This window comes from Scardinius erythrophthalmus (genome assembly GCF_964197995.2).
Source record: "Scardinius erythrophthalmus genome assembly, chromosome: 17".
In the NCBI taxonomy this organism is placed as follows: Eukaryota; Metazoa; Chordata; class Actinopteri; order Cypriniformes; family Leuciscidae; genus Scardinius; species Scardinius erythrophthalmus.
Window position 1 is genome coordinate 21,264,692 of NC_138237.1, and position 27,815 is coordinate 21,292,506.

Here is a 27,815-nt window from a genome sequence, read left to right on the forward strand (position 1 = left end):
TCCCGTTCCCTAAGCGCCAGGGCCCGCGGCCGAAGCTGACGCTCGATCACGAGCCCAAGAAGCCGTCCTAACCGGCACAAAGAGGGGTCACTGTCCCGCTGCGGCCGGACCAGCCCCAAAAATCGCTCGACTACTGCTCACGGCTCCCTCTTCAGTTCAGGCGGCTGCAGCAGTTCTAAATGCAGTTCATGGGCCCGTCACATGTCACGCACCCCTGCAAACAAACGCTGTTTTAACAGCGACCCACACAAAGCACAAATCGAGCATAATTTCTCACATGCATACATGTCAGTCCGAGCCCCCCACTCTGGGTGTTCCAGATATGATAATGCCTCTAGCTCTGCGGGCTCTAGCTTGGCAAGCTATCCCCGGAGTTTCAGTATGGGTGATGAACATCATAAAGCATGGTTACTCGCTTCAGTTCGCCCGCAGACCACCACGTTTTCGCGCGGTTATACAAACCACGGTAAGGGGCACATTGAGTCATGTCCTCCGCACCGAAGTGTTAAGTCTGCTGGCGAAAGGGGCCATCGAGAAGATCCCCCCTTCTCTGAGCGAGTCAGGTTTTTACAGCCGATACTTTCTTGTTCCAAAGAAAGACGGCGGCCTGAGACCCATTTTAGATCTCAGACATCTGAACAAGGCTCTCATGTCACGGCCGTTCAGAATGCTCACGACCAGACATATCCTGACGCAGATTCGCCCAGGCGACTGGTTTTTCTCAGTAGATCTGAAAGACGCTTACTTTCACATTCAAGTGAACCCCCACCACAGGCCATTCTTGAGATTCGCCTTCGAGGGGCAGACATACCAGTACACAGTTCTTCCATTTGGACTGGCACTAGCGCCTCGTACATTCACGAAGTGCATGGATGCAGCTCTCTCCCCCCTGAGACAGCGGGGAATGCGCATCCTAAACTACCTCGACGACTGGCTCATACTGACCCAGTCAGAGGCGGAGTCACATACTCACAAAGCCTGGCTCCTCAGCCATCTAGAATGTCTAGGGCTCAGGGTCAATGTTGCAAAGAGTGTTCTGTTGCCCAGCCAACGTATCACGTTCCTGGGAACAGTTCTCGACTCCGTACTTATGAGAGCATGGCCCACACCGGCCCGTGCTCTAACGATTCAGCAGCTCACGGCATCGTTCATAGAGGGCTCTCTTGTACCCCTCAGAACGTTTCAGAGGATCCTTGGCCTGATGGCCTCTGCATCATCAGTACTCCAACTAGGCCTACTGCGTATGCGTCCTCTTCAGCTGTGGCTGGCTCCTCTGGTGCCACCCCACGCCTGGCATTCAGGCCACTTGATTATCAAGGTGGACCAGCGCTGTGTTCAAGCCCTGGCCCCTTGGAAAAACGCCAGCTGGTACCAGCAGGGCGTAAGCATGGGGGTAGTTTCAGAGAGGAGGATGATTTCAACAGACGCCTCCAACTCCGGTTGGGGAGCTCTGTACGAGGGCAGGCCTGCCTCCGGCCTCTGGTCGAGCTCGGAGAAACGCCTACACATAAACTGCCTCGAAATGAGAGCAGTTTTTCTAGCCCTAAAAACATTCCTCCCATACCTGGCGGGACACCACGTGTTGGTACGGACGGACAACATGTCGGTGGTCTCTTACATAAATCGCCAGGGCGGCCTCAGGTCCCGCAACCTGTTTACCATAGCCTCACAGCTCTTGCTATGGGCTCACACCAATCTGCGCTCGCTCAGGGCAGCTCACGTGCCAGGCACGTTGAATACAGGAGCAGACATGCTCTCTCGGGGCAGAGTTCCCCCAGAGGAATGGTCTCTCCACCCTCAGACAGTTCTCCTACTCTGGGAGGTCTTCGGGAAGGCAGAAGTAGATCTTTTCGCCTCAGAAGACAACTGTCAATGCCCAATCTTTTTCTCAAAGAGCAGGGATGCGTTGGCCCACGACTGGCCCAACCTTCCTCTCTATGCGTTCCCCCCGGTCTCGATGCTCCCTCAGGTCATCGAACGGATCAGGAACACGAAAAGCGCAGTGCTATTAGTAGCTCCTCTCTGGCGGACCCAGGTTTGGTTCCCAGAGTTGATGCAGCTGTCTGTAGCAGACCCGTGGCCAATCCCAGTGAGGCGCGACCTCCTGACTCAGGCCAACAGGACAATCTGGCATCCCCGTCCCGACTTATGGGCCCTACATGTATGGCCACTCAACGGGTACCCCAGAACCTCCCAGAGGGCGTCCTGAATACTATAAAGGAAGCTAGAGCTCCGTCTACCAGACGCCTCTATCTCAGTAAATGGTCAGTGTTTTCCAGCTGGTGTTTAGCTCGAGACCTCGACCCATACACTTGTGAAGTACCAAGAGTACTGTCTTTTCTACAGGAGATGTTGGACGCGGGTCGCTCCCCCTCCACTCTCAAAGTGTACGTGGCAGCCATTGCTGCTTTTCACGTATTGGAAGCCGGGGCCTCCTTAGGAAAAAGCGACCTTATAGTTCGCTTCCTCAGGGGCGCCAGGAGGCTTAACCCGCCTCGGCCACCGTCTGTTCCGGCCTGGGACCTCTCCTTGGTCCTGCGGGCTCTTAAGGGACCTCCCTTTGAACCACTTCAGTCAGCTGATCCTAAGTCTCTCTCTCTGAAAACCGCCCTGCTTCTAGCACTGGCGTCAGTAAAGAGAATAGGGGATTTACAGGCGCTGTCTACCAGCGCTTCCTGTCTGGAGTTTGGTCCTAATGACTCCAAGGTCATTCTTAGGCCAAGACATGGATATGTTCCTAAGGTGCTCTCAACTCCGTTCAGAGCCCAGGTTATTTCTCTGTCAGCTCTCCCCTCCTCCGAGGAGGATAGCGATTCTCTCATGCTTTGCCCAGTCAGAGCTTTGAGAATTTATCTGGAGCGTTCGGCCTCTTTCAGACAGTCTGAACAGCTCTTTGTGTGTTTCGGGGGCCGATCCAAGGGCCTCCCGGTCACTAAAACCACACTGTCCAGATGGATAGTTGACGCCATTGCCCTGGCTTACACCTCACTGGGCCTCTCTTGTCCCATAGGTGTTAGAGCTCATTCCACGAGAGGTGTTGCCTCTTCGTGGGCTTGGTCAAGTGGTATTCCCATTGAAGACATTTGTGCGGCGGCCGGCTGGTCCGCTCCGTCCACATTTGTGAGATTCTATAAGCTGGATGTCCCTGCTCTGCAGACATGCGTTCTTTCTGTCTAGACTCTGGCTCTGTGGATCCAGACTAGTTTTGAACCATGGTCACTTGGGTATTCCCATCTATAGCATATGTGCGGCGGCCGGATATCCGCTCCGTCCACATTGTTGAATTATAGCTTTAATGCCCTTGCTTGTAGCTACAGTTCTTCTGTCTAGACACTGGCTCTGTGACCCAGTCTAGTTGATATTGAACACACGGTTTTCACTTTGTGGGCTAAGTGACTGGCTCTGGCCAGATCCGATGAATTATAACTTTAATGTCCCTGCTTTGCAGTTACAGTCTTTTCAGTCTAGACTCTGGCTCTGCTGACCCAGACTAGTTTGATATTAAACACACGGCTATCACCTTGTGGGTTAAATGACTGGCTCTGGCCAGTCTTTATTACGGATAATTGATGGGCCCGATGTTCGGTCTCTTTTTATCCTGGCTATTCTGTACTTCCCGGAACTCTGGTGAGTCAGAGCGGCCAAAAGATTAATAGCACGGCGTTTTAAATGGAAACGTTCCCATAGCGTTTGCAACGCAGTACGAGAGAACGTTCTCGTAAGGGAACGTACTGGTTACTTTCGTAACCTCGGTTCCCTTAGAGATAAGGGAACGAGTACTGCGTTGCCTTGCCGTGCTATTTTTCTTATGGCAGGTTTGTCGCTTCAGTCGATTATACCTGTCAAATGGCGGATTCTATCTGTATTTATATGTTATGGTCACGTGTAGTTTCACGCGCTTGACAGTGACAGAGCGCCAAGCGCCCTGATTGGCTCGCGCGCTTCTGTCTATCCGCCATTGGTTCGTGCAGTTGCCCACAGCACAGCCTATCAGCTCACTCACGTGGGTCTGATGCTCTCGCCTGTGCTGTAGCAAATGCGTTTTAAAATAAAGGCTTCAATATTCTCGAGAAAAGGAGTTTTCCCATAGCGTTTGCAACGCAGTACTCGTTCCCTGATCTCTAAGGGAACCGAGGTTACGAAAGTAACCAGTACGTTATCACGTTCTCATGTTGCTATGGTTACTGTGTCAATCATCGCAATTTCATGACTCACAGGACTAAAATTCTGCGGATTCTCTCCCACATTTAAATGCAGTTATCGCTCTTTTTAATTTACAGTGTGAACGTAACCACTGGTCCTCTACAAGCATGAAAAAATATATTATTTAGATTGTCAATAGCGCTCACTTTAAGCCATCACTTACTTAACCGCGTTCTGCACTTTCACTGAAACTCTCGTCATAAACACTGAAGTTGTCCGCACTGCACAGCGAATCTCTTATTTATATCGCGTCTAGACTTTGTTGTTTATGAGGAGATTTGCGAAAGGATAAAGCTCGCGCTGATTCTGAACGTTTTGAGCGACTTCTCCGCATGGTGACTCAAAACGCCTCTGATTGGCCACTGTGTTCATGCGCTTAATATACATATCTGTGATTGGCTACAATGCTCAACACTGACACAACACAATGTAAGCAGTTTCGTTTCGTTTCGTTTTTGAATAATATTGTGTCCTCCAGTGCCCGGACTCGACTGTACTCGCCAAATTTTACGAGTCTTAAATGTCCGAGTCCGTGTCAAGTCCGAGTACAAATTCATCCGAGTGCGTGACAAGTCCGAGTTCATTCAAAATTGGACTCGAGTCCGAGTTCGAGTACCCCAACTCTATTATTTTACATTGTCAGTGTTAGAATGCAAACACGGAATTAAAAGAGCTTAGATATGGATATGCAATCAGTCAAATTCTATTTTAAAAAAAACCCTCAAAATTAAACTTTTTCAAGAAATCTAGAAACAGAAACCGAGCAATCAACAAAGATCAGACAAAAAACTTAAATTAGGTCTATAATATAAAACTCAAACCAATCAAAGAAACGTGGTGTCAAAACTTAATCAAACCACAAACAACTACACTGTAAAAAATTACATGATCAATACGTTATGACAACATAGGTTTTTATATTGCTTTAACTCAATTTTCAACTTTCAACAAGATTCCATTCATTATTTTAAGTCAGTTTAATGTAATTTAAGTTTAAATGACTTTAACTCCGAGTTGAGTGTACTTTAAAATTTAAGGCAGCAACTTTTTTTTTTACAGTGATATGGTAACAAATGCAAACAAGGAAACAGAAAAGTAAAAAAATACAAAACTATATCAAAATTCTACAGAAACACAGACTTATCATTATATTCCTTTCTTTCTCCTTTGTTAGTCTTTCTTTTTCTCTTGAAATCAAGAGTTAAAACATGTTCCATGAAAATAGGCCACGTTTATTATTACCAGCAAAGTCAATAACAAATGTTGGCTGTTTAGTTCCAAAGATGAATCTATTGCCCATAGCTATAGCTTTTACAAAATGAGTTAATTGTTAGTTTAAAATGAAAATAAGTGTTTTGCATATAAGTTTGTCATAGGCCTGACAACAGTACTAAAGTATTTCCCCTCCATCTACCAAACAATGTCCTGTCATACCTTTAGTTCTTTGATAATATACTATGAATTTATCTAATTAATATTCATGCATTAAGCTGGTGTTAATGTATGAGGCAAGCAGTTTAAAAAAGTAGTGTTCTCAAATGACCCCTTGAGTTTGAGCTGCTCTCTGGACCCAAGAAATACAAATGATTGTGCTGTTTAACTCTAAAAATATTCAGTATTCCCCAAACAAATGTGCTGTTTTCTACATCTGTATATTTGATGAAAAATTTCAAATAATCTATGATAGTTGGAGATGAACATCATTTTTTTTGTGTGTGATTTTTTTAATATATAATGATGTACTGATGACGGTTATTATTTTGTTTTGTGTGCCGGGAAATTGATTTGCTTTATTTGACTTAAGGTTAAACATTGACCACTGAATGTAAATAAAATCCTCTTGCTGACCCCACTATAAAAAGACGTCCCCTGGTCCATTTGCTTCAGTTTTTTTTTATCTAAGCTGAAGAACTGGAAAAAACAGCATGGATCGTGAACAGTGGTTGAATTGGTTAATGCTTGCAATGATATGTCCTCTTATTGCAGGTAAGTCTTTTTGCTTAATCAGGATAAATACATTCTGGAATTTAGAGACAAAACGTCTTTTAGCATGAAAGGAATATATTAAAAATGAAGGTACTTTTAAAGACTTTGTGATAGACAGCTCACAAATAATTCTCATCTAAATCTGTATTTTGTCTTATATATACTGTAGATATGCATTTTCTCTGGAAATGAAACTGCAACAAAAGTTATTTTTCTTGTGACCTCCTCCAATGATCTGATTGTTTCTAGGTGCTCCATCCTCCATGTCCAAAAGACAGGTATCATGTTCCGAGGAGAATCTAAAAATTGTTGGAGGGAGCTATAATATTTCAGGGAGTTTTCTAAGATACATGTGTCCGGATGGATATTACCCATCTGTTCAGTCACGTCTTTGTCATAATGGACTTTGGACCCCAAAGCCTAGTGCCAGAAAACCCCCAGAGTGCAAAAGTAAGAAACAAGACATTATCATGTGGGTGAACGTGATTTCACCAAGTAAAATATGTGCCTTGATCAACAGCTTTGTTGATCCTTGAACAACATTCCAATCAACCAATCAAATTGGAGGGATACGTTTAGAGTTTATGTCAAGGGTATTTTTTAGGGGTAGGGATAGGGTTAAAAGTAAGACTACAGTTTTGGACAGGAATGTTGTTCCAGGATCACCAAAACATGTCAATCCTGGAACATGTTGTACATGGTGAAATCACGTTCACCCATATGGTCACCGTGATTTGGAGTCATTATATCATGAATAAATGCTGGACTATTTTGAAGCAGAGTTATTTATATATATATATATATATATATATATATATATATATATATATATATATATATATATATATATATATATATATTTATATATAGTTTAATCTGAAGCTATTTCAAAAGATCACTTCTACAGTATGTGTTTATTCATGCTTTTATTCTAGAAATCACATGTCCCAATCCTCGTGTTTTGGAGAATGGAGAGGTGTCCCCATTTAAAGACAGGTACTATGTAAATGACACAACCACCTACTCATGTCATTCCGATTATAAGTTCCGTGGTTCGGCGGTCCGTGTTTGCAAGCCTAATGGGAAGTGGAATGGAACCACACCAATCTGTGGACGTGACTGTGAGTAATTGCCATTATTTTCAGCAGTTTCCATTAACTAATCAGATATAAAAATGCTAATTTAGTTCCTGGTCTAATATCTCTCCATATATCAGAGTCCTTGAGTTTAGCTTAAAAAAATGTTGTACTGATGTGTCATGTGTATTCTGTTACGTTTTTATCTGATGTCATGTGAGTTCAACACAGTTTCAGCAGAAATTTCATCACAATCATTTCAAATTTCAGCAGAAATTCCTCTCCATGAATCTGCCGAGATCAAATGGAGATCCACAGATCTTCACTTCAATTTGTCTTTTTGTTTCTTCCTCACAGCTGATCACTGTCCTGATCCTGGCGTTCCCCCTGGTAGCAGTCGAACAGGCCACGTGTTTAACATTGACGACAAAGTCACGTACCGCTGTGACAGTAAATTGACCTTGATTGGTTCCAAAGAGCGAGTCTGTCTGGATGGTGGCCAGTGGTCAGGGACAGAGCCCCAATGCTACGGTGAGTCTTCTGATTGGTACATTGAAGCCTCAAAATAATGTGCCTTGTATGTTCTCAAAAATAAGAGATTTTGCTTTTGAGATGTGGCTTTTCTGGATAATGCACCTATAATGTTGTTGTGTAAATATTGTGCAGCACATTTCACATACGACACCCCAGAGGAAGCGTCAGAAGCATTCAGCAGTTCTCTAAAGTCAAATCTAGCAGTTTCTCAACAGCATGAAGGAGGAGGTACATTTGTGTGGTTTAAAGCCTTAATCATATTTATACACAAACGCACACATTTTTTCATCGTCATTAATAATTGGCGTGCTCAGAAAAAGAAAATAATGTGAATCCATAACGTGAATGCCTTGTTCCTTCTGTCTTTAGATCAGCAGGGGAAGAAAATAACTTTGGATAAGGGTGGAAAACTTGATATCTACATTGCTTTGGATGCATCTGACAGCATCGACAAGGAAGATTTTGACAAGGCAAAAGATACCATTAAACTGCTTATAGAGAAGGTATGTCCCCCAGAGGTTGATGTAATAAAGTTGTAAGACCACTTATTTTTTAGGCTACTGATGTAGATAATGAAGTTTTCTTAAATCGTTCTAAAAGCAGTCATTTAATTGCTGTTAATTTTGATGTTAAAGGTTCTGTAAAAATTCATCTGTAAAAATACCAATATTTGAAAAGGAAGCATTACGACTGTGATGCTGTCAATAGTGAACTTTTAACCTCACATTCTTATCGTAAGCCTCCAATATGAGCCTTAAACAGTTAGTTCACCCAAAAATGAAAATTCTGGTCCAAACCTGTAAGACTTTGGTTCATCTTCGGAACACAAATGAGTATGAGAGGAGACCTATAGCCTACTTAGCCCACACACACACCTATGTTCCTTGACTGTTCAAATATGGGGTCTCTGTGGAACAAAAGTGGGCATTCCTAAATTTGTGGGTGTTTTCAAACTGGTGGGTGTATATCATGCAATGAAAAGTATGCCCTTCACCCGACCCCACCCCTAAACCCAACCCACACTGTGACGTGGACAAATCAGGTAACGCGGTCGAAAACGCCCCTCTGTTGATGGCCTTGCCCACTGATCTGGTAACTCCTATTACTGTCCTGGAGAGACCTATACTTGTAGTTTTCTGCATTTGGCTCCGAAATGGGTAATAAGGCCTGTCGAGCACCAAGCTCGCATCTCAGGCAATGCTGCCCTCTTCCCGTGTAGGAACAGGCCTTCCTCCAACGTCAGGGCCGCCACAGCAGGCCCTCAGCAAGCCAGGGCCGCACCGCAGATTCAGTCCCAGCCAATTCGAACTTTCCACCCCGTCTGCTCAACCTCGTAAGATCATAGCTCAAATCCTTCTAGTTTTCAGTCGCCACACCAAAATAGTTTGTTTTTAGCGCCCCCCCATAGACGGCACAAATTAAACGATAATTAGCTTGAGAAGCCAGCATATTATTATACTATTTATACTTATTATTTTATATATTCCTTTATTTGTTCATTTTTGACTGCTTCTTCTAGAGCTTTAACGCTACAAGCATCAAACTTGGCTGTTCTGACTACTGTATTTTTTCTGAAGGACATAATGCTGTCCACAAGGGGGTTTCAGGATAAGACATCTTTCAAGTTCACTCTTTACAACTTTGACAAATAAATGCATACTCTGATAATAAACAGTTATGTTTAGGGTTCCTACCTACGCAGTTTGTAAAGTGGAATTTAATTTGAGTTATTTTCAGGTCTGGATAAGTATGGGAAAAGAGAACTTAAAATGAAGAATTTCTAAAAATAAAATGAAGAATTTCTAAAAAATAAATGTATCATACAAACAGTGTGTTTAGAACATGTATAGAGCATGAATATATTTAAGCTCGATGAAGTGCTATTGGAAGACATGTTGTCATAGCTTCTTGGTACATAACGGCTACCGTAGTTGCAACACGCATTTGAAAAAGCGAGGCGCTAGAGAGCACTATTCGTTTGAATGAAAAATACAATTTCACCGCTAGATGGGCGAAATTCCTACACAGTGTACCTTTAACCCAGGATAAATCCCAGTAGATACAGTTAATTTCCAGGCCTCACTGCCAAAGGAAAATAGATAGGATACCCAGGATAAATCAAGGGTCGAGAGTCACATCAATTGAATTTCTTTTCCCTCCTGTCACCACCAACTCTCTCCTGTCCGTTGCCTCCAGCTCCTGTTGCAGACGCTAGTGTGAGGCTGCCTCCACTTGCGACACAGTTTCACTCGTCTCATTTTCATCCACCATTTCCCACTTGTGCCTCTTTCCATGTCCCTCCCCAAGCCCCAGAGGCCGACCCAAGCATGAGGCTGCCTCCGCTGGCAATCACAGCCTCGGCTCCTCTCCTCTACATCTCTCTTTCAGTCTACATCCCAATATTCACTTTTCACCACAACACCACTCCTCGTCACCAATTCAGCCGTACCAACCCCTTTTAGCCTACTTACATTTTAGAAGCTCACAGGCTAAATTCCCATCTGACTCCAATTGCTCCGTCACACGTTTCTGGTCCCAAAATACCTCAAATCCATTTGATTCAATCCGGTATCCCAGCCGAACACTTTTCCAGTCGTTCGTTTGGCATAGGTGCAGCAACCACAGCTGTTCAAAAAGGCTTCTACCAGCAGCTTCAGATTTAAACACTCAGTCGCTGGACGTCAGAGGCTTTTAAGAGCTATATTCAATCCAATCGCTTCCACGTCAAAGAAGCTCAATGAACCCTTATCAGCTAAATTCTTCAGCTCCTGCTTATTCACACTCAAACCTATAGGATCACCATATACGCCTCAGTTAACACCACCAATCCACTAAAATAGTGAAAATATTTCTACTTCACTGCCGGAGCAGTGTCTTCTTATCCGCTCCAACAGGAGCTCTATTTCTCTGGCCAACTTGCTTTCACTGCCACAGCAATGTTATCTCCTCCGCTCCTGCAGGAGCTCAGTTTCTATAGTAAATGTTCTCCACTGCCACATCAGTGATGTCCTCTTCACTCCCTTCGGAGCTTAGTTTCTCTGGCTAATTTTCTCCACTGCCTCAGCAGTGATGTCTCTTTTGCTCCTGCAGGAACTCAGTTTCTCTGGCTAGTTTTCTCCACTGCCGCAGCAGTGATGTTTTTGTCCAATGATGCGAGAACCCTTCTGGTCCACCGACTAACCCCTCCGAACAACACACTATCAGCCCTGTTCTCCGCAATTTTTGGGTGTTGACAGTAATGTTCCTAGCTGCTGTCCCACGTTGGTTTGCAAATTTTTGGGGGAGTACTCTGAGTTTGGGCCAAAATACACCAGCACACTTTATATGACACTTCATCACTTTATGATGAACAGATTGAATTTAGGCTTTTATTCTCATATAAACATTCATCAATTCACACATCAGTTGTGGTAAACAGAAACTCAAGCATGTTCACTTAACACATGAGAACCAATGAGGTTCATTCTCATGTGTCAATAAAGTACGGTTGAGCTTCTGTTTATGTTCACTGATCAATGTTTATATGTAAATAAAAGGCTAAATTCAATCTGTTTATCATATAAAGTGATCTTGTCTCTTCAGAAATTTTGGACTCAACCGCTCAATTCATATGGATTAGTTTTACGATCTCTTTTGAAGCGTCAAAGTGGTATCCCAGCAAACACATTTACGTTGTGGCAACGTCTGTGGCACGTTGCATTTCTTCTATGGCAACGTCGCTGTTTACGTGCTCGCAACATTGTAACAACGTAGAATTGTAAGACGCGACAGGGCTGTAGCAACGTTGTTGCGCGACATTCAGCAACTGAGAGACGACGTTCTGACAATATTTTTATATGGTGTATTTTGTTAGATAATTATATACATTTTATCGTTTATTGTTTATCTATATTATTATTTAATGGGGCTATCAAAACCTGCAAGTGTAGCCTACACTTTGAAGAGTAAAAATGACAGAAGGTTTCGTTAATTCAACTTTATTAAAACTGCATATAATCAAATTGCACTTCCAAAAGTCATACATACATACATTTGTGGAAAAAAAAAGAAATAAATAAACGAATATACAAATTTATTTTAAGTATAATAAATAAAATCTATTTCTAATCAGTATAAATAAAAGTATAAAAAAGCAAAGGCAGATCAGAACATTTAATGAACAAATCCGGGTCTGTATGGCGGACAGTAGCCGAAAGCAGGTGTCACCGGGGAAACATCCACAAATCCAGTGGAGCAAAGAAACGAATGAGACTAAATAGCGAAAAAAAATGAAAAATCAAACGAAAAACTAAACAGTGCGAGCGATGCTACATTAATCACATTAGAAATTAAAGTTGTAGGTTGTGTTTGATAGCTGAGGTAACTGTTAGGCTAAACGCAATACTCACGTATCCTTGCTCGATGATGAATGAGAACACAATGAGCCCAGCAACAGGTGGTTGGAATTTAAAAGGCTGATTTTCGCGCTTCAGGGCAGTGACGAGTACATTATGTAGTCCAGTGGTTGTCCAGACACCCTAGGCACAACCTTAAGCAATGGCCCTGAACGATGGTTTAATGTCAACATTGTGACAACGCTGTAACAACCTTCCCACACAACGTAGTTATAGCAACCTTTTGGCCATGTTGTTAAAACGTTGTTAAAAGGTTGGCTACGTTGTGCCAACGTTCTGTGTTTGCTGGGTAGTTGCGTTGCCTGTCTATGGAGGGACAGAAAACTCTCAGATTTCATCAAAAAGATCTTAATTTGTTTTCCGAAGATGAACGAAAGTCTTACGGGTTTGGAATGACATGAGGGTGAGTAAATAAGACAGAATTTTTATTTTTGGGTGAACTATCACTTTAAGCCTTAAGTATACTTCGGTTTTTAAGCATACGCGAGGGTCCACATACCGTGCACGTGATGCAAATTTTGTCACCAAAATTTTGCGTAGGTTGCACATGCACATTGTATTTGTTTTGCACTAATTAGTTGTTCCACAACATGGCAACACTGGTTGCCTATACTTAAGTAAGTAGGCCTATACTTTGGCCTTTGATGCGTTTCAAGAGGGGAGTAGTCCCCTACAATTCACAGTATACTTGCATTCTGCTCTGGAACGGTCACTGTTCACAATCCAAGCAATTACCGGAGGATGAAATCAAGTCGAACACTGAATTCGATCTTAATGAAAATCCTGTTTCACATAATGGAAGCAAAATGCATATGTCGTTTCATGTGGACTTGAACTCTTTATGTGTTCATGTAATCGTTAAAGCGCCCCTATTATGCTATTTTAAAGTTTTCTGTTGTTTTGGAGTCTCCTACAAAGGTCAAAAAACGGTTTAATTTCCTCATAATATACACTTGCACATCAACACATTTTCAATGGATCTCAAACGACTCGTCAAATGAATCAATTTCTCTAAATCCCACCTTTCCACAAGCTACTGCTCTGATTGGCCAGACAGCTCAGTCTGTTGTGATTGGTTTATCGCGTACAGCGTGAATGACTGACGTGAATGATTGGAACGTTGGTAAAACAAATCTTGATCCATGCTTAATCTTTCCTCAAAGTAGTGAGAATGACAGACAAGCTGCATTAATAGACACAGTTATAGGTAATAGTGGCCCACAAACTGATTAGCAGAAGTATTTAAGTAAGACAGTAATAATGTGAGTTAGCCAGTTAGCAGGAGACCTACACAATATAAAACTCAAAACTAAGTATTTTGAACACCGAGATTTGAGAAGCAGTCGTCAGTAAAATAAAGGGAACACAGCAAAAGTTTAGGATTATACTGCAGTGATATCATGGTAAAGATTCATTTTAACCACTGATTCTTCACATGCTCGTCCTTGGGCAGTGAAAAAAAAATGATGCTGTCCAGTATCCACAGGAATCAGCTGTTGGTTTGAGGTTCAAGTTTTCCCTGGTGTCTGCGCACGCAATAAGTGGGTGGGCAATATGATAATGTTTCGTCTTGACGTCACAACGAAACGGCTTATGACTAGTTTGAAAAACGATTCATTTCATTGACTCAGAGTTGACTCTTACTTTTGAAAGACTATAACTTTATATACAGTGCACTTTCAGATTTAAAACTTTGCAGGATGTTTTTCATTCATTTAGAGCTATGTTACACACTACATGAAATGACATTTTCAAAAATCCATAATAGGGGCCCTTTAACATCTTGATATTTTGATGTTCATGCTATCATTAATGCTAACATAACCACATTTCAATCCAGCATTTTGATTGGATAACCGACAGATGGTGCTTCCAACTCTGAATACTTATTGCTCTTTCCCAAAAGATTAGTTATTACCAGGTCTCCCCAAACTATGAGATCCTGATATTTGCTACGGACGTTACCCGGATAATCTCTATGAGGAACTTTAAAAGTACTAAAGTTGAAAATAGGCTAATGAAGGTTGAGGAAGATCTGGACAATTTTAATTATGAAGGTAAGTACGCCTCTTATTGTATACATTGAAACGATGATAATTACAGAAAAATGTGCCATGCCAAAATAGTACATTTAGGGATACAGCAACTTGTTACAGTCCATTTATGCAAGTGAGGAAAGAAAGATGTCTGAATAAATTTTGGAAGACTTGTGTGTGTGTGTGTGTGTGTGTGTGTGTGTGTGTGTGTGTGTGTGTGTGTGTGTGTGTGTGTGTGTGTGTGTGTGTGTGTGTGTGTGTGTGTGTATTTAGTTAATGAGAAACCTTTTAGAAAAAAGTTTCTCATTAACTTGCTGATTGTAATATTTGTTTTTGGTGTTTTTGTGACAGATAAAGGTGATCGCACAGGTACCAATCTTGCCAACCTCTATGCAAAGATTTATGAGAGCTTGACAATAGAGGAGCTCAACGATACAGCGACCTTCCTTGAGACCCAACACGTCATCATTGTGTTCACTGATGGTATTTACATCTATTCCATTCAAAATTTGCGTAGCCTACATAATGTTTTTTTTTTTTTTTTGGTCCCCATGAGGGAAAAAAACAACCTACAAATCACACTAAATTGTGTTTTTTGAAAATGTAAAAATGCATAAAGTTTCCTGTTAGGGTTGTTTAGGGGTAGGGTTAGGGTTAAGGGATGGAATATACAGTTTGTACGGTATAAAAATCATTATGTCTATGGAAAGTCCCCATAAAACTCAACCCAACAGGAAAAAAACCCAACAGGAATTTTGCCATAAATTAGAGATCAACTTTGAAGCAAATATTCACTGTAATTTATCTCAATTGATCTCCTACTTCATAGGTCAAGCAAACATGGGTGGGAATCCTATACCTAAAGTGGACAAGATCAAACGTCTCATCACCAAAAATGATCCAAAACGAGAGAAGAAACTTGGTAAGCAATGAATTTTTATTATTATTATTATTATTTTTATTATTATGAAATCAAATATTTAGGACTTGTAAATGAAAGACATATTTTGAAAAATACTACAAGCATTATCATCAGGGACAGCAAAAACTGCACATATTGATTTAGAAGACTTTATTATTGATTTCTTATTGATACAAATGTGTCCTCTCTTTCCAGATCTTTATGTATTTGGAGTTGGAGAGGATGTGAATAAAGACGACGTGAATGGCTTGGTGTCACAGAGGGACCAAGAACAACATTTCTTTATTCTTCCAGACTTGGACAAGGTGCAGGAGACGTTTGACAACATGATTGGTACTATAATTTATGTTTAATATAGATATACATTGTTAGATATTATATTTAGAGATTTATAGATATAAATTTCCTTCCTGCTTCTGTTCAATTCAAACATGGTGCCTTTAGATGTGTCATAGCAGGTTTGAATTGACACCATTGATGGAAATTGTCATTAATTCTGGTGTATTTGTATGTGAGAGAATGCATTAGTTTGAATATGTGGAATGGACAATAACCTGCATGTAGTTCCAAACCTGTATGACTAAGTAGAAATTTTGAAGAATATCCCATTGTGACAATGGGATATTCTTCAAAATTTCTACTTAGTCATACAGGTTTGGAACTACATGCAGGTTAATGAATGTTGACAGAATAGAGAACTAATGCTTTAAGCATTGACTTAAGGAACCTCTAGTTCTTATCATGTAATGAATGATTGTTCCTATGTACCTGCTTCCTTACACAGATGAGGGCACCAGTGTTGAATTGTGTGGGATTCATCAAAACTATGACAAGAAGAAACGGAGTGCATTTCCCTGGTTGGCACAGATTAATGTTGCTGTAAGCATAACCTTTTTATCATATGTATGTCTATATATAATTAAAGATAGATTCATGTGTATAATACTTCGCTCATTTAAAAAAAAAAAAAAACACAAGAAGAGGCAAAATAGACATGCAAGTTATATGGCAATAGAGATGAAGCATGACAACATCTATCTTCTCTGCTCTTCATGTAGCGTCCTCCACAACAAAATTCAAACTGCATGGGGTCATTAGTTACCTCAAGTTACATCTTGACAGCAGCTCATTGCTTTAAAAAAGGAGACACAGTTGATAAGATATCAGTTTATCTGGAAAAAGGCGTGAAAGAAGGTAATGTTATGTCCTTAACTGATTCACCCATACTGTCAGATGATTAATGAAGAAAAATGAGCATAAATCTTATCAATGACGTTTACTTGTCCTTTTGCATTTGTAGAAGTGGAAAAATTCATATGTCATCCTGAATATAACATCACAGCAAAACAGCATTTGAAAATAAAGGAATATTATGAATTTGATGTAGCTCTTATACAGCTGAAAAAAAGTGTTCAGATGAGTGCTAATCTACGGTGAGGAGTATGTAACTTGATGCAACTTTATTAAGAATAATAAAAAAAAGGCTGAATTAATTAAAGAACATCATGTGTATCTCTGTACAGACCTATGTGCATCCCCTGCACCAAAGAAACCAATGGAGCTCTGAGACTTTCAGACAGTGAAGGGACGTGCAAAAGACATGGTAAGGTACCAGATAAGACATCTGTCAGACATGCTGCATATTAGAATCCTATCAAAAAGTGTGAAAGATTAATTAAATGTAGATATATTAAACATGTGCCACTGCTTATACAATGAAACATACCAAACATAAAATGTCATACATTTTGCATTTGTTACAGAGGAATTACTAATGAGCAACGAACTTGTGGAAGCTTCTTTTACATCCAAAATGAAGACCGAAACTGATCCTGTACCACGAAAAATAAGAAACATCAAAATCAAGCGTGGGAAATATGTAATGATTTTATTTTTTTATTTCTAATCTTATGAGTATAAGAAAGCAACAAAACTTTAACTTTGATTTAATGGGGCCTAAATGTCACAAAGTTCATATACAGCACAATCATTTGCTAGGACTTGAATTTCATTTAACCATTTAACATTAATTATGTGCAATATGCGGCAGAAAACATATTATTTGAATATATATATATATATATATATACATACACATATAAACATATAAACATTTGATCCACGACAATCTAAGAACACTTCTTCGTGTACTTATTCTTTAGCGGGATGCTTGTGTTGAAGATGCAAAAAAATCACAAGGAATCAACGTGACAAACGCAAGAGATGTAGTTACAGATAATTTTCTGTGCAGTGGTGGTACTGAACCACAAACAGATGATGTTTCCTGCAAAGGTATGTTTGATTTTTGCCATTGTGACAGCAGCTTATTTAGCTCTAATCTACCACTTAGGTCATAACGTTGGTTGAAAACATTCTAATCAGAGATCTGAAATGAATTGATGTAATTCTTATACAGTTCCTTGTGTCTGCATGTCATTTTGTTATAGGTGAATCCGGTGGGGCCACTTACATAAATAAAAAAGGTCGAGTGATTCAGGTGAGATTTCCATTTCCTGTTGAAAACAGTATTGGTGATGTGGCTGTGAAGTCTCGTATAAAATGGCTCCTCAGGGAGGGGACGCCATTAAATAGGGACGTACCAAACGAAAGTGAACACCTTCATGAAGGGCCCTTCCACAAGTCCGTCAGTGAAGGGTACATGCCATGCTCACTTCAAAGGCAGTAATTTTACCATTTATGGTCATATGACTCAGGGTGGTGAGTCCTCGTGATTGGATGGTATGGTATTTGTTTTGTTGTGACATATTGCACACATTTTCATCATGCATTATTTCATATGAAGTTTAAATAAGTTATGTATAGGTAAGAAATGCGTTTAAATGGTAGAACGGTTATGTTATTTGATTAGCTGCAGGGTCCAAAGAAAAGACAGCAAGTTTTGAAGAGCAGAGAGGAAACTCTCACACATACACACATATATAAAGCCATAGGGATGTTCACTTCCAATTGGAATTTGTGTTACAGGGTGAATTTAAAGATTTGAGAGAAGCTGAGAAATAGGAACCTTTTTTAATATCTGTAAAATTTTGATAGGTTGGTGTCATAAGCTGGGGAGTGAAGGACATCTGCACGAGAGGAAACCCGGACCCCGTTTCCAAAGCAGACACCAGAGATTACCATACAAATCTTTTCAGTGCTGATATACAATCATTCCTTAAAGAACACCTTGGAAATGACGTAATAGGCAACCCTCTAACGTTCTTCTGAATGTTTTAGCAGACTGAAACTGTGTGAGTGCAATCTGAGAAAACACTTTGATTCATTTTCATTGATATATTAAAACAATTTGAAGTCAAATAGCTGGTCTTTGTTAAAAAAATTATCCAGTTTATTATCAACAGTCTTTCATGTTATTCTTTTAATTTTATGTCTATGTTATGTCTATGTTTGTGAAAGGCTATCTGGATGTCCAACCAATGGCAAGCAGGGGAGTGTCAGTCTTTTTTTGCTATTTTGTTTGGTGATGCCAGTGGTGCAGAAAATACAAAATTACAAAATAATGACCACTGACTGACACAGGAGTATATTTTGAAACAGTGCTTTCGGGCATTTTGGTGAAATAAACCAATTACAATAAATACAAATTGCTTAGTCTCTGTGCACACGCACACAACCTTTAATCACATAATTTTTAAAAAACAAACTTTTTTTAAGGCTTTTTAAGAGAACATGCCTTAATATAATATTGTTTGTTCTACGCTCTGATGATTTGCATATATATTTCAAAATGACAACTACATTTTTTTTGCTTTATACTGACTTAATAAGGTCTACATTCTGACTTGCAGTATTACAATTCACAATTTGTTTCCATCTGTTTTGAGAATGATTACAAACTGTAATAAAAGCCTTACAGTTCATCACTGCAGTTCTCAGTCAGTTCATTTATGGCTGAAGTATATGAAGGTAGATTACGAAAACATGTGACTAATAAAAACAAACTGTGACTCATACATTGTCTGATAAAACTTTTATTAAAATTGTTCTTTCTTTGCCCGCAGCTCCCATAAAGCAAGTTTCTAACAAATTTCTAAGCAATGTTATTATTACAGTAATATATTATGGGAAGTATAATTATGGAAGATGAGGAGCAAATTTTGCGAGAGACTCGGCATCCCATCCTCCACATTAAGTTTAATATATTAAATTGTTATAACAGCATAAACATGCTTATTTTGTAAATTAATAGGACACATTTTTGGAAGTATAAAGTATGAATTTGACAGTCTCGTCTCACAGACACCAGATTAGCAGTGCCAATTAGACTGGGATTTGATCATGTGAAACTTGTGTAACTTATTGAAATTATAAATCATGCAAAATAAAATTGGACAAAAAGTATATGCAGGAGAAATTTAAAAAAGCATAAACCATGCTTGATAAGTTTGTATGATAAGAATAAAAATAAAACAAGATTGTTCCCTGTTCCCATTTCTTTTTCCTTTTTTGTACTAAACCAAAATGTCACAAATTTACACTCTATTCACAGAAACAGTCAAATTCTTGGTGAGTGCTAACATTTTCAGGGAATTGTTTATGATTGCAACAAAGGTTTTTTTTTCAAGGTTTCATCATAGTTATTTGGGTGGTGCAAAATCAATTTCGCAATGCAACAATTACAAAAATAAATGTAGGCATATAAAAACAGCACATTGCATGTTAATATTTTGCTTTGTTTAAAGGTTATTTGTTTTAAATAAGTCAAATCCTTTCTCATATAAAATGTTGCCTTTTTATGTGATACAATAAGGCCTATCGTAACAGTGGAGATCCTGGTTTTGCTCAAATAAACTAATGTGGAAGGAAACACAAAATATCCTTTACTACAGTAACATGTTTACACATAGTGTGGATTTAAATGTTCTATATTGTCAATATTACCATGAATACAAGAATAACAATATCTAGGCTACCTCAGAAATATTGCATTATATTACAGAACATTATCTCTATTGAAGATGATGCTGTGACATGAGGTTTCTGTTTTAGGAGGTGTTACATGACACCATTTTCAACAAAAACAAACCAAAAATAAACGGTTTGGCCGATTATTTACTCAACAACAGCGTTTTGGGGGCCGCCTGAAAACGCAAACTTTTGAAAACGTGTTTCAAAGTGTAAAGTTTTTAAAATGATACCATTATCGTCTCCATTCAAACTACAAAAACGCGAAGTTGTGAAAATGGTGACGTTAAGCGTATTACGTGTTCAGTTTATAGTTGTTGTTTTTTATATAGCCTACAAAGTGACATCGCCGACTACTGGCCTGGCATTAATAATACAGTGTTTTTAGTCGCATAGTTCCGGGTGAACAGGTCTCGTTTTGACAGACAAACTTTTTTTGTTTTTACATCAGTTTGTATCTCCTTTTTTTGTTAGCTCTTGTTTCCTCCCTAATTAGTATAAATATTATAGCCCTTATTTTCAGTTGGTTTTTGTCCTCCTTTCTCATCTGTATTTCCTGCTCTCTCTTGGTCTCCAGTGTTTTGTTTTTTTTGTTAATAAAGTGACTGTAAATAAATCATGCTTCTACTCTTCCTTCCTGCAACCATCCTTGACAGATGTAATGTTGGTTCGCTATGTAATGTCCAATTTTATCTCAAATCCAAAGCCCTTTTCTTTTTTTATCCTTTCATTGTTCTACATTGCCCCATTCCTTTACTTTATTTAATTTCAACCAATGTCATCCTAACTGTGCCCTTTTTGGGCATAGACGTGAAAATGCACTATCCAGACATAAATAGCTGTATAATTCATGAAAGCTTTTGAATACAGACCTTAGGTTGGTATCTTTTAAAAGACAATCAGCAGAATGAAAGTGTAAAAAAGTTATAGATGTTTAAGTTGACTGTAAAACAAATGTACTGTACTAAATTTAATTTTATTTTATACAAAACATATGTTTTACTAAATAAAATTTACAGTAAAATTGCTATAAAATGAAAGCCATAAAATTTGAAGCTGATATCACAAAAATACGGTAGGCCAATTTCTCACTTACGGGTTTATGGTTGTGCCTAAAAAGAACCAGAATGTAATCTAATCTAATAAGAAATAATAGTTAATAAGTAAACCAATGTCTGCCAAAGACCATTTGACTACTGTTCTTTTAAACTCATATTTTTTTTCTATTTCTAACAGAAACAACATGAATGATTCTTGATAACTGAATAAAATAGAAACATTAAATGGAGAAGTATGGAAATTTGGGTTGCAGAACATTGCAACACTTATGTTGAGTAGAACTACATTTTCAGCCAACACCCGACCGACTAGCCCCACTTTGCTTCTGTAGTTTTTAAAAGGAAAAATAAATATTTTTTTAGGATCATTTTCCCATTTTTAAGAGAACTTTATACAGTTTCCTTTACTTTATAATTTTTTTTTTTTAAGTTTTACCATGATAAAGTGTTTGACAGATTAGTTTGTGTCCACAGTCACTCCCACTTCGCTCTATAAATATGTGGCCTTCCTCGGTTTTTGTTTCACTTGCTTTATGAACCTGACGAGAGCATCATGGAGCGTGAACCATGGCTGAATCTGTTCATGCTTGCAATCCTGTGTCCTCTCATAACCGGTAGGTCATCTTGCCTTGGCTTTAACCATTAGAACCATCAGGGTTTTTTCTCAATTTAAAAGTTTTGTTTAGATGTTTAACTGAAATGCTGATTTGAGGGAACGTATCAAGAGATGCATTAAACAGCTAATTGATTCCTAATTTCACATTTAATAGTCTGCAGTCTATTGTCCAAAGCAATAGTCCAAAAATGAGTCTATAAATAATTTATTGCAAGGTTTAGACACAGATTTTCTGAACTCAAAAGCATGAGCTTAAAAAGCACAACTTTTATTTGATAAAGCATTGTAAAATAATATTACGGTGATTTTACTTGAAAAGAAGGTTTGAGACCCAGAATTCGAAAATATACAGCCCTACTTAAGGGTCACACTAATGTTTAGTGTTCTTTACAGTGTTTTCTTGCAACACCCTTTTTATCCATCTGATATTCTCCAAAGGTGCTGCATCCTCTAATTTGTGCTCTGATGAGAATCTCAGTATTAGAGGAGGCAGTTTTTCTCTCTCACGTGATGGGAGCCTTGTAAGATACAGCTGTTCAGAAGGCTATTACCCAACCGTTACAATCCGTCGCTGTGAAAAGGGAAGATGGAACCCGATGCCAGGAAGAAAACCCCCAGAGTGCAAGAGTAAGCAACACGTTATGAGACATTCATAACTGAAAACACAACCACGTTTTCCATTTCAAGGCTACTCACAAAACCATTCCTTTTGTCTCAGAAGTCACATGTCCTAATCCTCGTGGTTTTGAAAATGGAGAGGTGTATCCATATTCGCCGAGGTATTTCGTGAACGACACAAGCAGCTTCTCATGTCATTCAGGCTACAAATTCCGTGGCTCAGAGACTCGTGTTTGCCAGTTGAATGGGAAGTGGAGTGGAAGCACAGCAGTCTGTGGAAGAAACTGTGAGTGAGAAGTCTCTCGGTGCTGCGTAGTGCAATAAAAAAGCAGTAAATCCAACCATTTCCTGGTTCATGAATGCCCTACAAATTCGATAAACAATTGTCCTATCTGTTCCTCTTTTCAAACAGCTGATCACTGTCCTGATCCCGGCGTTCCCGCCGGCTCTACAAAAAGTGGCAACAGTTATAACATTGACGACAAAGTCACATACCAATGTGACAGAACATTGACTCTGGTTGGTTCCAAAGAGCGAGTCTGTCAGGACGATGGCCAGTGGTCAGGAACAGAGCCAGAATGTTATGGTAAACCTTCCTCCTTCCTGTTCAAAGCACTAATTTCAATGAAAGTTCAGCTTTGCTAATGTTGTTGTTGTGTAAATACAGCTGATTTCACATACGACACCCCAGAGGAAGCCTCAGAGGGTTTCAGCAGTTCCCTAAAGTCAAATCTAGAGCTTTCTAAACAACATGAAGAAACAGGTAGTCTTGTGCAACTCACGCTGCCTTCTTCCTCTGCAAGACAATATATACTTTTTTTGGTCACCACAACTTTTTTGAACGAAACCTGTTCCCTGCAGATCAGTACGGGAAGAAAATACAAGTGCAAAAAGGCGGGAAACTCGATATCTACATTGCCCTGGATGTATCTGACAGCATAGATGAAGATGATTTTGAAAAGGCAAAAGAGGTCATCAAAACACTCATAGAAAAGGTATATGAAATAAATAGTGTGTTGATAACCATCATTTCAACTGACTGATTTCATTCTTCGATATTTCTGCCTAATTATGTCCCATTAGTGCACACGTTAATGTAATGTGTTATATTTTGTATTTTGTATGTAAATACGCATGAACATAATAAAGATTTGATCCTATGTTAATTACCAACAGATCAGTTATTACGAGGTCTCCCCAAACTATGAGATCCTGATTTTTGCCACTGACGTTAACCGGATAGTCTCGATGAGGGACTTCAAAAGTGGGCAAGGAAATAACCTGGAACAAATCCTTAAAAGACTGGGGAATTATAAATATGAAAGTAAGTGTTTTGTTTCAGTATAGCAAAAGTTAAAATGCATTTGTTCAGCGTCGAACAGTCCGAGAGTCTTTAAGGACGTATGTTTTAATATCCTGACGTTTTTGTGACTAACAGGTAAAGGTGATCGAACAGGAACTAATATTGCCAAGGCCTATAAGGACATTTTAGAGAGTATGAAAATAGAACAGGAGATCAATAAAGAAGACTTCATGCAGACCCAGCATATCGTCATCATGTTCACTGATGGTATTGATGACAATATTTATACTTGGTGGTTACCACTGAAACTGTTAAAGTGTCTTTTGTCCTTAATGTAAAAAACTATGAAATTCTCAAAAATCAGAAAAAAGGTAAACTAACTAAAGCTCTATATTTACTATCCTTTACAACTTATTTTGTCTTTAGGTCAGGCCAACATGGGTGGTAGCCCAAAAATACCGGTGGACCAGATCAAAAATCTTGTGATACAAAGTAATCCTTCACGAGAGGACAAACTTGGTGAGGAAGAACATGAATGATCTTTGAGATTAAAAAGTCGAGCAAATCTTCAAATACATCTCACTTATGTTTAATAACTCAGTTCTATTGTTTAATTATTGATAATTGTTTTGTTCGTCGTACAGATCTGTATGTGTTTGGGATGGGAGATGACGTGGATGCCGCAGACATTAATGATTTGAAGACTGATCGTGGAAATGAGAAGTTTTTCTTCAAACTTAAGAACTTGGAAGAACTGAAGGAGACATTCGACAACATGATTGGTACTTCATTATGTGTCTTTTCCATTTAGGAACACGGTTAGAAATATAGGCTAAATTTAAGATAGTTATTGTCCTCCATATTAATTTCAAAGCACAGTCAATATAATTAATATATAATTATTTAATATATAAGTTTCTCCTGTTCTCCTTGCCTCTCCCTTAACAGATGAGGGCACCAGTGTAGCATTATGTGGACTTTACAGAGATTACGATGATGGTTTTCAGTCCCATAACCGCCGTCAATACCCCTGGTTGGCAAAGATCAGTGTGACTGTGGGTATCCCTATAGGGCTATATATATATATCATAGTCTTATTTCTTATTTAAATAAATACCTTAGCATCACCACACTAGTTTTGAGTTTTTGTTGAATTATAACCTTCATTCTCTGATGATTTTGCAGCGCAGCAATGGAAAAACCTCGAACTGCATGGGGTCACTAGTCACCTCAACCTTTATCTTGACAGCAGCTCACTGCTTCAGTTTTGGTGACACACCGGATAGGATAACTGTTGATATTGGTTCAGATATCCGAGGTAATGTTATGTCTTCAACCATATCATTTAGAACATGTATAATGGTGTAAATCTCATCAGTGGTGTTTCCTTTACTCTTATAGGAATAAAAGTGAAGCAGTACATACCTCATCCTCTCTATAACCTCAGAGCAAAACAGAACATGGGAATACCCGAATATTATGAATTTGACGTAGCTCTTATTCAATTGGAGAAACCAGTAATTATGGGTCTCGATCTTCGGTGAGGAATGCAGCTCATGCGTCATTTTACGCTACTAAAAAGTGTTAAAATAGTGTAATGAATGAATGACATATTTTGTATGTCTGTACAGGCCAATCTGCATCCCCTGCACCAAGGAAACCAGTGGAGCTCTGAGACTTTCAGACAGTGAAGGAACATGCAAAAAACAGCGTGAGTTTCAACAGATATGTCAGAAATGCGGCATGCATATTAGTTTTGTGGATACTGGGTTAGAAAACAACCATTTCTGAATTATTTGGCAACCCAGCGCTGAGTAAAAAAAATGACCCAATAAAATGACCCAACAGGCTGTACTGCATTTGGGTTAAAAAATAACCCGGCATGTGTGTGTACAAATATAGTAAATATATAATATTTAGGGCCGGGACTCGATTAAAAAAATTAATCTAATTAATTAGAGGCTTTGTAATTAATTAATCGAAATTTGACCTGAGAACAGTGAGAAGTAATTTTTTTCACATGGATTTTTAGTATACCATTGAATAATGACTGAATATATAAGCTTAAGCAACAACATATTGTTTATTTTTGTTCAACCAAGTCAACCAAGCCATCCACGGGGCCAACCAAAGCGGTCTCGTAAGCTTCGTTCATGTTCACTGTGGTTTGTTGTTGTCTGAAGCTACTGTCTATACAGTCTGAAGCAGGGTCTGAAGTCATGAACGCTAGTTGGTGCTCCAGTATAATCGGTCCGCCGAAACTCATCCAGTGAGAAACGTTCCGCGGTGCAAAAATAAGTGTGATTAAAATGCGTAAAAAATGTTTAACGTGTTATTTTTGGTGTAATTAATTAATCTTAATTAAAGCGTTAAAGTCCCGGCTCTAATAATATTATCATTGCACTGCCACAATTTATAGTTTAAACACATTGTGGTAGTAGAAAATATATCTTGTAACATTGCTAAAACACAACATATTTTTTATTAACATTTGAACTGCTTTTACAGAGGAAGTGATAATGAGTTCAGACACTGTGGATGCTGCTTTCATGACTGACAGGAAGAAAAGCATTGAGAAGAAGTTCATCCAAATCAAGCAGGGAAAATGGGTAATGATGCGTTTATGCTGAAAACTGGGTTATCCTTTGATTGTTCTCCTTATATTTGTATTCATTTGTGGTTTCATTGCGTTTATACAGGGCTTGATTGTTTTTTGGTGGATCTCAAAAGGGAATGGACTTAATAGCAATAGTTTAATTAAATGCATGCTTACCTCTTTTTCTTCAGCGGGATGCTTGTGTTGAAGATGCCAAAAAAGCTAAAGGAATTACTGCGGAAAATGCTGAAGACATCGTTACAGATAATTTTCTGTGCAGCGGTGGTATTGAACCTACTAGAGATGATATTGCCTGCAAAGGTACGTTTGATTTTTGCAAGAGTGCATAATATTTGGCTCTAATCTACCATTTTTGGGGTTGCTAGAATCATCAAAATGTCATATAACAATTCTGCTTATCCTTAGTAAATTGAATTTGCTAAAATATCCAAGCTCTTAATGCTGTGCATGTCATCAACAGGTGACTCTGGAGGGGCCACTTTTGTGGTTCCTGGTAGTCGAATGATCCAGGTGAGATTTTGAATAATTTTTCATGTTTGTTGATTCCTATTTACAGAATACGGAACTATTTCAAATCAACTGCATACTTTTCTGAAGACTTAATAGCTAGTCATGACTATTTTAAGAGATGTTTGTTTTAATATCTGAATAATCTTGGACAGGTTGGTATCATAAGCTGGGGAGTGAAGGACCTGTGTGCGCGCAACCCGAGCGCTACGTCTGATGCAGAATCCAGAGATTACCATACAAGTCTGTTCAGTGCAGAAGTACGCTCATTCCTTAAACGCTACCTAGGAGATGGCACACTGGGAACCCCTCTTACGTTCTTGTGAACATTGTTTTTAACAGTAGTTCAGAAATGTTGTGTATGCCTCTCAGTTAAATAAACATTTCTATTGTCCTTTCCTACTTTGAACTTTGTGACACAATAAAAGCATTGTGTAGGCTAATAATAAAAAGCAATAACATATTAATTTAACCTATATGTTGTTTTTGTCATTTTGAGTTTTAAATTATAGTCCAGTGCAAGTAACAAGTGTGGTTAATTAACAATGAATTGAATGAATCAGGGGCCGTTTACACAACACCGGTTTTATAATTTTTGTATGCGTTTTTGCCGTTAATTTAGGAGGCCTGAAAACGCAAACTTTTGAAAATTTTGCTTCAAAGTGCAAGATTTTGAAAACAATATCGTTCTCGTCTCCATATAAACTACAAAAACGCAAAAATTGTGAAAACGGTGATGTGTAAACGGCCCCTGATTCATTCAATTCATTGCTCATGTATGGAGTTAGCCTGGGTTTCCCCATGCTGCCTTGAGTGCAGCGCGATTTTATTCACGCTGCTAGGCAGCCTGGACACCATGGACCAGATTTTCCCCTCAAAAAGGGAACCAATCACAGAACGGGGAGGGAGCAGCAAGACGATGACGACGTCTATGCGACACACCGAAGCAGTTTGTTTATATTTATGGATCCAACATGGCATAAGACGCAAAGTTACCTTTCGATGCAGCCTTAGATAGT

General features: G+C 39.1%; 2 protein-coding genes across 2 annotated transcripts; both read left to right on the forward strand.

The window, feature by feature from the left end:
- Positions 1-6,088: 6,088 nt before the first annotated feature.
- cfb (complement factor B) lies at positions 6,089-19,124 on the forward strand. Its single transcript, XM_081390290.1, has 19 exons — positions 6,089-6,189; positions 6,439-6,639; positions 7,125-7,310; positions 7,623-7,796; positions 7,932-8,027; positions 8,169-8,302; positions 14,100-14,250; positions 14,581-14,712; positions 15,059-15,151; positions 15,347-15,484; positions 15,936-16,030; positions 16,210-16,345; positions 16,452-16,584; positions 16,675-16,754; positions 16,915-17,030; positions 17,314-17,443; positions 17,599-17,648; positions 18,206-18,402; positions 18,569-19,124. The coding sequence occupies exons 1-18, from the start codon at positions 6,129-6,131 to the stop codon at positions 18,377-18,379; spliced, it is 2,280 nt and encodes a 759-aa protein (XP_081246416.1). The 5' UTR covers positions 6,089-6,128; the 3' UTR covers positions 18,380-18,402; positions 18,569-19,124.
- Positions 19,125-21,385: 2,261 nt separating this feature from the next.
- Positions 21,386-27,271, forward strand: LOC308705343 (complement factor B-like). The gene is made up of 18 exons (XM_081390300.1): positions 21,386-21,749; positions 22,190-22,378; positions 22,470-22,655; positions 22,782-22,955; positions 23,037-23,132; positions 23,231-23,364; positions 23,546-23,693; positions 23,808-23,939; positions 24,099-24,191; positions 24,317-24,454; positions 24,621-24,727; positions 24,858-24,990; positions 25,074-25,212; positions 25,304-25,383; positions 26,181-26,281; positions 26,460-26,589; positions 26,750-26,799; positions 26,952-27,271. The coding sequence occupies exons 1-18, from the start codon at positions 21,689-21,691 to the stop codon at positions 27,120-27,122; spliced, it is 2,262 nt and encodes a 753-aa protein (XP_081246426.1). The 5' UTR covers positions 21,386-21,688; the 3' UTR covers positions 27,123-27,271.
- Positions 27,272-27,815: the final 544 nt, after the last annotated feature.

Bases quoted from the DNA above. Each gene is read 5' to 3' on its own strand.
- cfb (XM_081390290.1), top strand. From the start codon at position 6,129: ATGGATCGTGAACAGTGGTTGAATTGGTTAATGCTTGCAATGATATGT. The intron at 8,028-8,168 runs GTACATTTGTGT...TTCTGTCTTTAG, and splicing joins TCAACAGCATGAAGGAGGAG to ATCAGCAGGGGAAGAAAATA. The intron at 16,346-16,451 runs GTAATGTTATGT...TTGCATTTGTAG, and splicing joins GGAAAAAGGCGTGAAAGAAG to AAGTGGAAAAATTCATATGT.
- LOC308705343 (XM_081390300.1), top strand. From the start codon at position 21,689: ATGGAGCGTGAACCATGGCTGAATCTGTTCATGCTTGCAATCCTGTGT. The intron at 23,133-23,230 runs GTAGTCTTGTGC...TGTTCCCTGCAG, and splicing joins TAAACAACATGAAGAAACAG to ATCAGTACGGGAAGAAAATA. The intron at 24,455-24,620 runs GTACTTCATTAT...CTCCCTTAACAG, and splicing joins GACATTCGACAACATGATTG to ATGAGGGCACCAGTGTAGCA.